The following is a 14,468-nucleotide window of genomic DNA, read 5'->3' on the forward strand; positions in this document are numbered from 1 at the left end:
CCTGAGTACTCTAAAAGGACTTCTAAGAAACAATAGTCAGGGATTATTAATTTAGATCCTTCTCATATTTCATTGCTTTTGTATTTAGACATGTGTTTGTTCGAATCGTTTCTTGGTGCAAAAGGGGATCCATGATTCCTTTGTGAAGAAGTTTGCTGAAGCCATTAATAAGGAACTTCGTGTAGGTCATGGATTTGAAGAAAAGACCACCCAAGGCCCATTGATTAATGAAAAGGCAGTGGAAAAGGTAAGTGAATCAATTAAAGCTTGGTCTCTGTTATTAACATGATCAACCTAATTAGTGGATCTTTATCAGTCCTCAAATCTGCTGTGGAAGAAGTCAGGTTTTTTTTGGTTGTTGTTGTTGTTGTTTAGCTCTTGCCGGGTTTCAGGCACTATATTTAAGTACTGGAGGGATACAAAGAAAAAAATAAAAATAGCTCTTGCCCTCAAAGAGCTTGCCTTCTAAAGAAGTAAATGGATCCTGTTTGGGACAGGTAAGTGGCTTAGTGGATAGAGTGCCAAGACTGGAGTCAGTACCTATCTGGCATTGTGATCCTAGGCAAGTCACTTAATCCCATTTGCCTCAGTTTCCTCATCTGTAAAATGTATTAGAGAAACAAATAGCAAACGCCTCTAGTATCTTTGCCAAGAAAACCCCAAATAGGGTCACCTGAACAACATTCAAGAGGTAACCTTAGAAGGAAAGTAGGAAAAAGTGAAGAGAATCAGGAAATGCTTCATATAAAATAGGGAGCTTGAAATGAATCTTAAATGAAGCTGAGGATTTTTTTTTTTTAATGAAAAAATAGAACAGCTTTTCAGTTCTGAGAAATCAGAACATCGAGTCACTTTTTGTGTATTTCTTGAGTTAAACACCTAGAAACTGGAAGTTTGGAAATCTAGATTCTTTTTCTCTTTCCTATAATTTCCCGAGGCCCTATAGCTGGCTTTGCTTCTGCACCTCCCTTTCTCCAGCTATAAAATGGAGATAATACTGGAGTCTCCACTCCTCCCTCCCTGCAGGGCTTAGGATGAAGAAATACTGTTTGTAAGGCTCTTTGAACATCTTAGAATGACTTGGAAACTAGTTTGTGTGCTAGCTGAAACATTGGGCTTGCTCTCCTTATTTTTTCTTTTTGTCACAAGTTATTCTTTTAGCCATCACTTTTACTACTCTCCCCAAAATTCATTGAATTCCTAAAACTTCCAGCAGGGGGAGATAGAATCCCAAGTGCTTAGCTCTGCATTGGAGATGGAGGAGAAAACTGAGGTTGAGTGGGAGAAAATTCTTCTCAATTTAAATTTAAATGTCACACTTTTGGAGGATGGCAAGTGGGAAGATTTTTCCTGTTCTTTCTTTCCTTTAGAATCACTCGAGGAATTTCCTAACTACTAAGAATACAATATATTTCCTGGGTGGTCTGCTCTTATTGGAATAGAGATTAGATCTGAACTTTCAGTGTCAGTGATATAAGGAATTCTTGGAGAGTCACCTGAGACACAAATTAAATGACTTTCCTAGGTCACCCAACCAATACGGGTGGGAAGTACAACTTCAGTTTAGAATTTGGCTGCAAGGCCATTTCTCTGTCTGCTATCTTTAAAATCAGGGGGAAGATTGTGGCTCTCATTTTCATCAGCAGTTAGCCAGAAAAATCAGCATGTGGAATGTGAATGCCCGAGAAAAAGAAAAACAGGAAGCTATCATCTCAGCTGAGAGTAGGAGGAAAGTGGAAGCCTGTAGATTGGGACTTGTCCAGGATGAAAAAACATAATAGCCCAAAAGTTGGCAGCCTTGCCGCACCAAAGTGGAAAATGCCAAATCACCAGAGCGTTTGGAGATCTATTGAAAATATCAGGGAACAAGTTAGGGAAGGGTTCTTTTGTGATGTGGCTCTTGCTAAGCTCTTTCTGCCTAGCAACTGAGCTGATCACACCAAAATCACATTGTGAAAACAAATTGAAACATAGAGTTGTGGGAGAGCTCTTATCCTCTGAATTCTCATAAGACCTTGAAGCTTCCAAAAAGATTTTTCTTAAACTATATGGGAAGGTGGGGGGTAGAGAGAAGGTGTAGGAAGGTGCTTTTTAGTTGGATGGTTTTTCCATTGTCTAACTCAGTGCTTTTGCTTTGGTCCCTTCATGCAGGCTGAAAGGGATAATAGATGGAAAAGACCCATTAGTTCCAATATCCTGCCCTGCCCATTCACAGGGGATAATTGAGAAGTCTTTCCCCTCTTTCCTATTTAAGCCCTTGTTGTAACTCTCAGGAACAAATGCTTTCTGTAGGTTTAGTCTCCAGCTTGTTCCTTTGGAAATCACAAAGCTTGTCATGTTCCTCATCCCCATACCATCTGATTAAAAATAGCCTCAATTGCTGAAGTTGAGAGAGTTGAACCTTTTATATGGTAGTGCAGAATAGGAGGTAGATACATGGCCTTGGAGTTCAGATGCCATCTGTATTTCCTCCTAACTCATGAGATTAAGGATAAGTTCCTCATCTTTAAAATGGAGATAATTAATATGGGTATATTACCCATGCAGATATATTCCTTTAGGAAGTTATGAAACTTAAATGCTATTATATATGAGAAGCATTTTGTTGTGTATTAATTTCACTTATTGTTATGATTAAATGATTTTGCTCCCTTTTTTGTCCTCAGAAGGTAGAAAAAGATAGAGTATAGACTAGAAAATGATTGTCATATCCTTGAGTAAAATATACTGGGGTGTCCCTGTACATTTATTTATAATGTATTCCTAAAATGAAATTATACAACAAATCTTTTTGATTAGTTACTGTGATTTTTAGGTAGGAGATGAGTAGGTTGAGAAGAAATGGCCATCTTTCCCATTTGCAATTTTTCTCCCAAATTTGATCATAACCACAGCTGTGGTAGGATACATACAGCTTTTTCCCTCCTCTACATAGAGCAAAATACTTTTTAACCTCATTTTCTCAAAATGAAGCCAGACACATCTTCTCCCAGTTCTGGAGAGTACCTTGAGAGGTCAGTTGTGTCTCTCTAATGCTTCTATTTAGTGTGTACTCTACTCACAGTTAGCCACAGTGATGAGTCCCTAGGTCCATTTAATCAATTAGTTTTTACAAAGATATATTTATTTCAAGGATACAGCAAAATCATTAGTACAAACATTTCTCCTCATCCCAATTTGGGGGAACGCTTTCTCCAGTACCATATCATCTCTGAAAAGAGTGGGCTTAGACTCAATGTAGTTCCTACATACTCTTCCTCCTGCTAAATTCATGTTCAAAGGCAGTATGGTTTTTGCTTTTTTCTCATTCACTTGGGCCTCGGAGCTCAACCAACTACAAGCACAGACTCCAGTCCCTGGGGGCTCTCTGGCTCTCCTGATTATCTCACAGCTCATAATGTAGTTGTTATCTCTAATCTCTTTTGCCTAAAATGTGAAAAACAAACTTTGAAGCCAAGAAACAAGGCCTGTAATCACAGGCCACATGTGGAAGAGGGGGTGCAGTAAAACCTTTGCCATCTACCCTTAAAGCATTGTCCTTACCAGAAGGATCACAGGCAAGGAGTTAAGCCAGAAGAACGGGGGCAGAGGTTGAATAATGCCTTTTGAAAGCTCCCCAGTTCCAATCCACTCTCATTCACTATTTTTAACAGAACTGTACCAGTTACAGAACATCTGCCTGTGCTCCAAATCTTCCCGATGTGCTTCCATTCCAAGGCATGCGTCATCATGATTCTCTAGCCTTTTCCACTTGGAAAACTGCATAATTGGCTCTCTGTACATGATCATAAAGACTGGACTTATTGGCTAGTTCCTAGTTACTTGACATTAGCTTGAGGATCGCCAACGTTTAGAAGAACCCTGCAGAGCTCTTGGCTAATGTTTCTCAATTATATACCTTTAATGTTTCTGCCAGAAGGAGTTTTCAGTGACAGAGCAAAGTAGTTTATTCACATAAATGTGGAAGTGTATCCTGAAATTATCTGACTTAGTCTGTTCATTGATCTTTTGTACCCTACCAAGATAGGTCAATACATACTCATACATACTCTCTCAGATTAAGAGTGATCATATTTGGAGACGAAAAGAGATCTCTTTTCCTGGCTTTGGCAGTGTTGATACTGGCATATGCCCATCTCTTTATTTTAAAACGTCAAGTTTAGAAAAAGAGGTAAAGAAATTCTGAGTAATATTGCCCTTTTTGTGACAGGGAAGGATCTGGTGCTGAAGAGGTGATAGGGACTGGACTTCCTGGTTATAGAGAATTTCCAGGTGAGAAAATTCATTCTACTGACACAGGACAGGCTTTTCTCTTAGAGTGCTGCCTAGAATGATGAAACATTAAGTGACACTCCCAGGGCCATGTAGCCAGTGTGTAACACGTGAAAAGTGAACCCAGACCTCTGTAACTTTGAGATTATCCCTGTCCAATATGACACACAGATCATCAGGAGTAGACTGGAGGTTTTGAACAGCTTGATTCTAATTTCCATCCAGTCTTTGTCCTGTGACCCACATCTGCAGCTTGGTGAGATTGTTTCAACATGTTTCAGCAGCTCAGCGTAGGAGAGTTGTGACGATGGAGTGATTTTTTTTTTTTTTAATCTGTTCCTTCTTCGTTGAGTTGAACTTCCAGAAGTACCTTCCTAGGATAGAAGGACCACAGTTCCATTTGCTGTGACCATTACTGTCATTAGCATGTAATTTTGAAGGCCGGGAATTTCAGCAAAACCATTAATGATCCATTGCCTAGGGGGCATTTTCTACCTTTTTAAGTCAAATTATAATATGGAATTCATTTCTGATCAATTTTTTGTTTTGGTTGTGAGGACACAATCTAGTCCAGGGCTGGACAGACTACCAAATCCCTGTTGTCAAGTGGTCCACAAATTAACAATGGTCTTTACATTTTCAAATAATGTTTCATTTGTATTTTAAAATACATTTTAAAAAACCATTCTTAGTTCACAATTGTTATAAAAATAGACAACTCTGGCCCTTGTGATATAGTTTGCCAGCTACAGTTTTGGACACTGCGGCTTTGATAACTCAAATTACTTTTATACAGTGCCCCATAGCTAGTTACTAGACCTGGATCTCAGTTATTTTAAATGGAATTTCTCTTTTTATCACTTGCTGCTTGTTGTTGTTGTTGTTGGCAATATATAGAAATACTGATGATTTCTATGGATTTACTTTATATCTTGTAATTTTGCTGAAGTTGTTAATTATTTCAACTATTTTTTTAGTTGATTCTCTAAGCACATCATCCTATAATCTGCAAAGAGTGGGTTTTATTTTCTCATTGCCTATTCTGATTCCTTCAGTTTCTCTTTGTCCTTTTGTTGCTGTAGATAGTATTTGTAGTACAATATGGAGTAATAGTGGTGATAATGGGCAAACTTGCTTCACCACTGAGCTTACTGGGAAGGCTTCTAGCTTATTTCCATTGTCCCTCATTCTCAAAGAGACATCACTAAGTTAGAATCCAGTTACAGTGTATCGGACTATGACTGATCAGACAACACGAGCTCAGAGTGCTCTGCCACAGGCCAGAAACAAACAATCCATGTGAACATTTGGGGTACTTTCTCTAATTTTGTGCATCGCACATGTCTTTTGGGCTAATTTAATTGTGCTTTGCTCACAGAGCACACGCCTTCTCTGACGAGGGCACGCCATGCTGGGCAGTCCTGCACCAGTGTCTCCCATCTCATACAGCTGATTGTAAAGTTCTTAAGATGTCCTTATATCGATGCTTGTTGTATGATTTTAAATAACTGTTTATTTTCAGCAAAGTTCCTCTTATTCCTACTTTTTCTAATGTTTTTAATAAGATTGGAAATTATATTTTGTCAGAAGCCTTTTCTGGATCTTGTTTTGATTGTTGACGTTTTACCTAATATTGAACCAGCTCTGCATTCCTGGTAGAAACCCACCCGGTTCAATAGAACAGGATCTCAAAGCTTAGTCTCATGATCATTAGGCCAGTGACTCTTCCACCAAACTTTTTGCCTCAGTTGTCCTAAGTTCTCTTGTTCAGAGAAATACTTTTTGCTAAGAAAACAAGCCTACTATAAAAAGGAAGAGAACTTTCCTCAAGAGAACAGAGCGAGATGAAATCCTTTCCCTTCTCCACCTCCCCCAGTTTTATCAGTTTCCTCTAAAACAGAGGAGCATTAGCTGCTGCCAGACTGGGCCTACTTGGCAGGATCATGTGCTCCTACACAAAGCATGACAATGTCTCAGGAAGTGAACTCTATTTTAGGATTCATCAGCGTAAGCAGAAAAGCTGATTGGGACTTAATGCTATTGAAGAATTAAGACTCCATAGAGAAAAGCAAAAGATAATAAAAAGACTTCAAGTAAAAAAGGAAGTGAACTTTCCCACTACCTCCCCATCTTTTATGACCCTTTCTCAATTTCTCGCACCTCTTCTCAACTTTTCTCCTTGCTCTTTTTTACTTTCTCCCCTTCCCCATTTAAAAATTTTCTTTCCCCCTTATGTTCTTTCTTTTTTCCCTCTTTTGCTTCTCTGTCTTTACCCCTTTCGTTTTCTCTTCTCTACACTCTCTCCCCTCTGCAGTCTCTGCCTCTCTGCCTGTCACTTTGTCCTCTCCTCTGTTCCTCCTTGTTCCCTTATTTCTTCCCTGCCCCCTTCAGCGAGGCTCATGATGCTTGGGATCAGGATGTTTCTGAGATCACAGCATGCTACGCGTGTCCTGTGACTCCTGTCCTTTGTGCACAGTTTCTTATTCTGCTCTTCACCAAGGATCAAGACTGTGCTTCCTTACTGACTGCTCTGAAAATTATATCCTGTCATTTTTATAGCGATGTTAAGATTTTTTAAAAAATGAACGCGCACAAATCGGATGCTGGCCTGGGATATAATAGGGTTGTGGTTTTTTGCTTTTGTTTTTTAGTGGTTTAACATCGCCGTCTTTGCAAACTCACAAAATAAGAAAACAAAGGAAATGATGACTTTAAGATTAAAAGCTATAACATGATTCCAAGCCAACTCACACCTGAATAAAGCATTTCAGTGCCTGGGGAGGAACACTAGGATATTGAACTAGCTTGAGGAAGTAGTTTCTGGGGAGGGCAAAGCTCTTTCCTCTTTGTATCATGAATGCCTGAAACAGGCCCTGTCATTGAGTAGCTGCTTAATGAATGTTTGTTGATTGATTGGAAGATGGAATTGTAATTTTTCTCTCTTTGACTCCCACCACATCCTACAGCAGCACCTTAGAGTGGTTAGACCAATGCATTATGACCCCAAAGAGCTAGGATGTGATTCATCACCCCCTCCCATGCATACGTTATATGGCTAAATGCTTGGGCCTTGACAACTGGACCAAGATGATTTAGTTCAGTAAAGAAGCAGTTCTGGGGAGATGGCACAAACCCAGCCCAGAAGAAAATGCAGGCTCCAGTCTGCCTACTTTTAACCCTGGCATTCCTCACATTTTTGATACTGCCAGGATTAAATTAGCTTCTTCAGACCCATCCCTGCCTCCTAAGAGTTCCTTCCCTAACCCCCTAATTAAATGCTTTGTATGGAAGGAGATGTTTATTAATAGTTTGTAAATCTAATTTAGCATTATTCCGTGGATTGACCACAAGCTGGCGGGCAGCAGATCAAGGGCTTGTATCAGGGACATTTTGTATTCTTCACTTGGTTCTAGAACTCACCAGAATTTCTGGGGCAGGGACCAAGCCAGCCTTTTAATCTAACAAAACCGGTTTATTCTGGGCCAGCCTCTGCTTAATGCTTTGACAAAGGCTGCTGTTTGTCTTCTGTCCTTTAGGGGCCACCCTTTGTTAAGCCCTCAAACGTGTGTTTATAGTGTCTCCTAATGACAAAAAAGACATTTTATAGAAAACACTGGGTCTTAAAGCTAGTTTTATATGTAATACCACATTTACAGTAATTACTAGTATGCCTATCTCCTTGTCAACTAGAGAGCATTCTCAGCCGGCTTCGCCACCCAGTATTTTCTCTCTCTCATGCAGGTAGAGAAGCATGTGAGCGATGCAGTTTCCAAAGGAGCCACCATCGTGACAGGAGGAAAAAGGCACAGCTTTGGCAAAAACTTTTTCGAACCCACCCTCCTCAGCAACGTCACCTCGGACATGCTCTGTTCTCAGGAAGAAACCTTCGGCCCCCTGGCCCCAGTGATTAAGTAAGAGAGACCTATTTTTAAGTGGGCAAGGGAGGCAAAGGAAATTTTCTGGAGGGCGGGGTGTCAGAGGTGGAGAGGGAGCAGCCACATTTCCACTCCAGGAGTGAAGTGGACCACTCAAGGAAATTTGATGAACTTGGTTTTAGATTAAAAGTGACCTTGGGGCTATTTTAAATATAATCTGGCTTTTTTGTTTGTTTGTTTTTGCTGAGGCAAAATTGGGGTTAAGTGACTTGCCCAGGGTCACACAGCTAGGAAGTGTTAAGTGTCTGAAGCCACATTTGAACTCAGGTCCTCCTGACTTCAGGGCTGGTGCTCTGTCCACTGCGCCACCTAGCTATCCCATATAATTTTTTTTTAAAAAAGGGGGAAAAAAGGTGGAGATGATTGTGGGATTTGAGCTGTGAAAAATATTAATCATGATGAAAACTTGGGCCTTTGGTACTCATAATTTTGCTTTACTCTTCCTGGGGAAGAAAAAAGAAAATATGGTATTATCCAACAGATTAGCATAAGCATTTTTAAAAAGCATAAAAAATTTTTTTTCTTATTTTTTTTAAAAACATCTTTTGCTTTGGTATGATTTCTGATTATGTTCTCTCTAACTCACCCTGCCAGACATCCTTTGTACCAAAGAATAAAAAAATTCCTTTTTAGGAAGTTCAGCAAAACTAACACACACATCCACTAAGCCTGGCAGTGTATGCACTGTTCTACATCCATACTTCTTCACCTCTGCAAAGAGAGGGAAGAAGGGAAAAGGGGGAGAGAAAGGGAGACAGAGGAAGAAAGAAAAAGACAGAGAAATGGAGAGACAGAAAGAAAGAAGAAAAAGATAGAGGAACAGAAAGAGAGAGGAGAAAGGGATTAAGAGTGAGAAGGGGAGAGAGGAAAGAGAGAGAAGAGGAAGGGAAGGGCATTTTCTCATCATTTCTTCAGTACTAAGAGTGGTCATTATATTTACAGCAAGTTCCAGGCTGGGGCTTTTTTGTTGTTCTTAATTCTTTTAGTCATGTTGTTGGAAGTCATTTTGTATATTTTCTTCCTGGTTCTATTTATTTCTGTCTTCATCAGTTGACATAAATCTTGAACAGGCAGATAGCAAGTACCATATTATCACAACAGTAAATACCCTACAGACAATAAATGCCGTGTACCAGTACCATAGCTGGTGAACTGATCAGTGGTGACCTTGCTACAGAGAAAACAGGCACATGAGTAAAAGAGATCAAAATCATGGCAATTGAGATGAGTGTAGAAAAGAAACAGCAAAGAGCATGTGAGGCAGAGCAACAATGCTGAAAGAGCATGGTTGAAGACTCAAAGGATCTTAGTTAAATTCCTGATCTGTCAAAAGTCACCACCACTGTGGGCCTGATAGTTTCCTAAGTATAAAAATGAAGGCATTAGACTGGACTAGTGCAGTAGCTCTAAATCTGGGAGCCAAAGAGCTGTCCTCAAGCATTAGAAAAAGGTAAATTTGTGAAGGAAAGGAAGGAAGGGACATGGAAGGAAAAGAAAGAAGGAATGAAGGAAATATTAAAGCTTCCATGTGGCTCCTTATAAATATTAGGTAGTTGAGGTGAAAGTTGTATGCACACTTATTAGGTTAAGATTTAGGAATTCTTGCCCAGTTATAAATCAGAAGAAATATCCTTTCAGGTCCTTTCCATCTCTGAGTCAGTGTGCCCCTATGAACATTGTGAGGGGGCACTCCAAGGAGGTACAGGATGTTTCTCTGTCTGTGGTCCCAAATTCCTAATAAATCCTCCTGTGATGTGAGGTGCCTCCAGGTAGATGAGTAATAATTTTCAGTGTGTTGTCTTATGAGTGCTGGAGTATCTCCCTGAGTAGCACAAGGAAATTGGAGTAGGAAAGTCTGGATTCAAATTATGATTATGCTAATTACCATTTGTCTGACCTTAGGTCAATCTTTTCCATCTCTTATTTGTTCAAGAAGAAGATTCATTGTTATAGTTTATTCCACTTTTAATTCCTGTGATCTTCTTGCCCTCTTTGGGGAAAAAAATCATTAGTTTAAAATGTGGTCACCCTACCCCAAATAGTAATCTTTCCTTCAGAACCAAGAATCCAGAGAAGCCTTGCTGCTAAATGCATACCTTGCAGAATGCTCAAAACTAGAGAAGGAAGGGGAAGAGGAAAGAAAGGGACAGACTTATTTATCCCCTTTGCCAATGTTCTTTTTATAGTAAAAAAAAAAAAAAAAACTTTTTTTTTTTTTTTTTGGCAGATTTGATACAGAGGAAGAGGCTCTGGCTATTGCCAATGCAATGGATGTGGGTTTAGCAGGTAAGTTTTGTTTTGTTTGTTTTGATGAGCTAACAGTTGTTGATAACATATTCAAGTTAATGTTTTTGAGCATCTAGTTCATTTCCCCAATTTTTGTATCATCTTTTGACTTAGTTCTGATTTATTATCAATAGTACCCTTGTCTCGTTACGTTTTCCAGTAGAGATGATAGACTTGGGCTTCAGAATCCCCTCCTTTATCCTCCTTGTTTCACATGTATGGAAACCCCTGGTAAGGGTTAGAAGTGCAGTAAACTAAAACTAACTAGCCTGAATAGTATCAGACAGCTTCCCCCTCCAAAAGGCAGGGCCGGGAAGGCCCTATTTAAATACCTAATGTTTCTTCCAATTTACTGGCTGGAGTCCTCTTTTTTAAAAAAAATCCTTTTATTTAGTACTTTAAGACTAATTTTATCAGTATGGATACTCCCTTCACTGAGGCAGATTGTAACCCCTGGAGGATATCATTGTGAACCTCCGTGTGTGTCTAAGTGTGTATGTAAAATGTAATTTTATAGACGGGAGTTTTTTAAACCACTTCATATAAAAATCATTGAATCTTCTGCTTTGGGAGGATTTCACATTCCCTCCAACACCTATTAAATTAGAAAGTAGCTTAGAAATTTATTGGAATTGACCTGCAAATAGCATTTCTATTTATCTGAAACTGGCCAAGGGAGGCAGAGAAGAGGAAAAATATCTAGTGATATTTGCCAAGATAAGTAGCCACCTTGCGTTTTTGATTTGGTTAAAAGCATATGTGAGTGTGTGAGGGAACAGAGGAGTAATTTCAATCATTAAGTGAATATGTATCTACTACCTATTAAAGATGAGAGATCCTTTCTGTGCCTAGTAGGTTTTTTGTATATCCAGTACAAAAGATGTAAGCTATAACTGTAATAATAATATATTAAATACAATGTAAGCTATATTAAGCTGTAGAGATGGGGTTTAGACTTGTAATTTCATTGTCCTAATGTACCAGTGCCAGTCGGCACCTTCTTTGAAACTTGTCTTAGATTTGCCTAGAGTTTAAGTGATTTGTCTAAAGTCACACAGCCATGTCATCTGTATGTAATCTCCATCATAAAAAGACAAGTAATTACAGCCTAAGGCATGGCATTTAAACATATGCTAACGGATACACACAAAAGCACAATAGGAGTTCAGGGGAACAAGTCACTGACTGAGTTGACCTGGAAGCCTTCAAGGGAAGGTGGCCAGCATTAATATTTTAAGCAGGTGGTGGGGGTGAAGACAGGCATTCCTTTGGGGAGGAATTCTATAACAAAGGCATAAGGAAGGAAGACATAAAAATGTGTTAAGGGAATCCTCCTTAGAATAGCTTGACTAGAGTGGAGGGTTCATGTAAGGAAGTAAAACTGGAAAGCTTTGCTCATGCTTGTCACATAATAGACACTTAATAAGCATCAGTTGATTGAAAGAGGCATTTTACTAGTTTGTAAAAGATTACAAATGTCAGTCAAAGGAGTTTGGTCATAGAGAATTATGGGATGTTTGGGAGTGGGAAGATTAACTGATCAAAACACTGGTTTTAGAAAATGAAGCTATGTGTAGGATGGTTTGGGGTGGAGTTAAGGAATGCCAGGTATCAGTGAGCCCATTTTGGAGGCTATTGCAAAATAATGTTCTAAGGCTAAGCTAGAATAGGGACAGTAGAATATAAAAAATAACAAATAAGAGATGACATTTATCTAGGCTTTAAACTTTATTTTTTTTTTAAATTTAATAGTATTTTATTTTTCTAAAAATATGCAAAGAGAGTTTTTAACATTCCCCTTTGCAAAATCTTATGTTAAATTGAAATTATTTGGTTTTTTTATTTAATTAAAGCTTTTTTATTTACAAAACATACACATGAGTAATTTTTCATTATTGACCCTTGCAAAACCCTCTGTTACAAATTTTCCCCTTTTCCCCCCAACTCCCTCCCCTAGATGGCAAGTAGTCCCCATACATGCTAAATGTGTTAAAATATATGTTAAATCCAATATATGTATACATAGTTATCTTCCTGCACAAGAAAAATCAGATCAAGAAAAGAAAAAAAAACAAAATGCAGTGCTTTAAACTTTGTAAAGCAGTTGACATGCATTACTTCATTTCACAACAGCCTTATGAAGTAAGTGTTATAATTATCATCCCATTTTACAGAAGAGAAAACTGAAGCATGGATAAAATGACTTGCCTATGTTCATATATAGCTAATGAATAATAAACTCAGGATCTTTGTGCTTGCATTCTGCACCACCTAGTTACCTGAGGTGACACAGGGGAAGAATGGGTGACGGGATCTGATATAGGGCAAAAATAATGAGTGACTATGGTTTTAAATATAATCTTATTGCATCCAAATCTTCTTGTCCCTGTGACAGGTTATTTTTACTCTCAGGACCCAGCGCAGATCTGGAGGGTGGCTGAGCAACTGGAAGTTGGTATGGTTGGGGTTAATGAGGGACTGCTGTCCACAGTGGAGTGCCCTTTCGGCGGGGTGAAGCAGTCTGGTCTTGGACGAGAAGGCTCCAAGTATGGTATTGATGAATATCTGGAACTGAAGTATGTGTGTTACGGTGGCTTATAGGAATCATCAGGTGTTCTGTGGCCAAGGGGGATAAATCCCTCTACGCATGTAGAGAAATGCCATCTAATATATTTTTAATAAACCTTTAGAGACCCATAAATGTGAATTTTTAAAAACCTCACTCATCCAGTCCCACTCATTCTGTGAGTTAGTTGACAGCGTTCCTCAGATACTTGACTAGAACAAGAGGTGAAACATGTTAAGTGTCCTTTCTGCTTCGAGTGTAGCCTGAGGTGGACTTTCAAGTCGTGATTTCCAGCCTTACGATGGTGCTGCCATCCCCTACTGAGAAGAAGAATGTCCCTCTCGCCATGGTTAGGAGGGGGTGGGTAGTACCGAAAGCACCAGAATAACCATATCTTAAGCCCATTTCATCTCTAACAAGGCTCCCATACTATGGTGAGTCTGGAGAAAATGCCTTCTTGCACATTCTGGCTGCCTGGGCGTTGCCATCGAGGTGCAATCTGGCCTATTTTTAAAAACAGTTTGAAATAGTACAGTGTGTTTCTTTGTGGACAGAAGGAACATTTCCTCTCTTTTTCTCTTTCTGGCTCACTTCTAAAAAATGAAGCCTACAACTTGTGTTTATTGAAAAGATTTAAAAAAAAAATTGGCTCTGTTTTCACCTACTTTCCTCATTTAGGAAGTAAGCAGAGACCTATAACTGAGAACTGTAGAATTTGCAAGAGATCTCCAGTCGGTATACTTAGACTTGGGTATCTAAACTACTAAAGTGTGATTTTGGCAAACCATGTCTCCAGCCTTCAGCCATCTCCTCTGGTGATAATGTGCATGGCCCTTCCTAACTCACAGGGGTATGGGATTAAAATTATACCCGGGCCTTCATAGAAGGAAGATAACTATTTTGGAAAAAATGAGAGTGACATTAAAGTCTTTATCGTAGCTCTTAGCCCTCTGCAGTTTGCAAATGACTTTCCATGCAGTGAACCAGAGGTAGGTGCTGTCGTATTATTATCTCCATTTTATACATGATTATATTGCTAGTAATTAGTGAAGTAGGTTACCTGACATATGGCATAAGTGTTCATCCCACAACTCCAGGCTGCCTTTCTACTGTTTTCATCCAGTTATCATTATAATTATTGTTAACAGCAGTATTCCCAGTCAGCTCTTCTCTTGACACTTAGATGTACAGTGAGATGAGCCTACAGAAGGTCTTAATCCAGGATCCTCTGGCTAGCTCCACTTTATGTCCAAGAGGACTGCCTTAAAGCGAGTTCTATTGAACACCAAGGGATGGTCACCTGTGGCAGTGATATCTAATTCAAACAGAAACAGAGGGCCACTAAATTATGTAAAACTACATATGATCCTTACCTATATTCTATTGTATTTGTGTTCTGTTAATTCTTA

The 14,468-nt window shown here is 39.1% G+C and overlaps 1 protein-coding gene across 1 annotated transcript in view; it reads left to right on the top strand.

Annotated features, from left to right (window-relative positions):
- ALDH5A1 (aldehyde dehydrogenase 5 family member A1) overlaps positions 1-13,194 on the top strand; it is a 33,757-nt gene extending 20,563 nt beyond the window's left edge. Inside the window, exons 7-10 of the mRNA XM_074272732.1 lie at positions 89-247; positions 8,014-8,183; positions 10,435-10,493; positions 12,889-13,194. Coding sequence (XP_074128833.1) covers positions 89-247; positions 8,014-8,183; positions 10,435-10,493; positions 12,889-13,094 — 594 coding nt within the window. The 3' untranslated portion in view covers positions 13,095-13,194. The remainder of the gene's footprint in view (positions 1-88; positions 248-8,013; positions 8,184-10,434; positions 10,494-12,888) is intronic.
- Positions 13,195-14,468: the final 1,274 nt, after the last annotated feature.

Source organism: Sminthopsis crassicaudata, chromosome 1, assembly GCF_048593235.1.
Source record: "Sminthopsis crassicaudata isolate SCR6 chromosome 1, ASM4859323v1, whole genome shotgun sequence".
In the NCBI taxonomy this organism is placed as follows: Eukaryota; Metazoa; Chordata; class Mammalia; order Dasyuromorphia; family Dasyuridae; genus Sminthopsis; species Sminthopsis crassicaudata.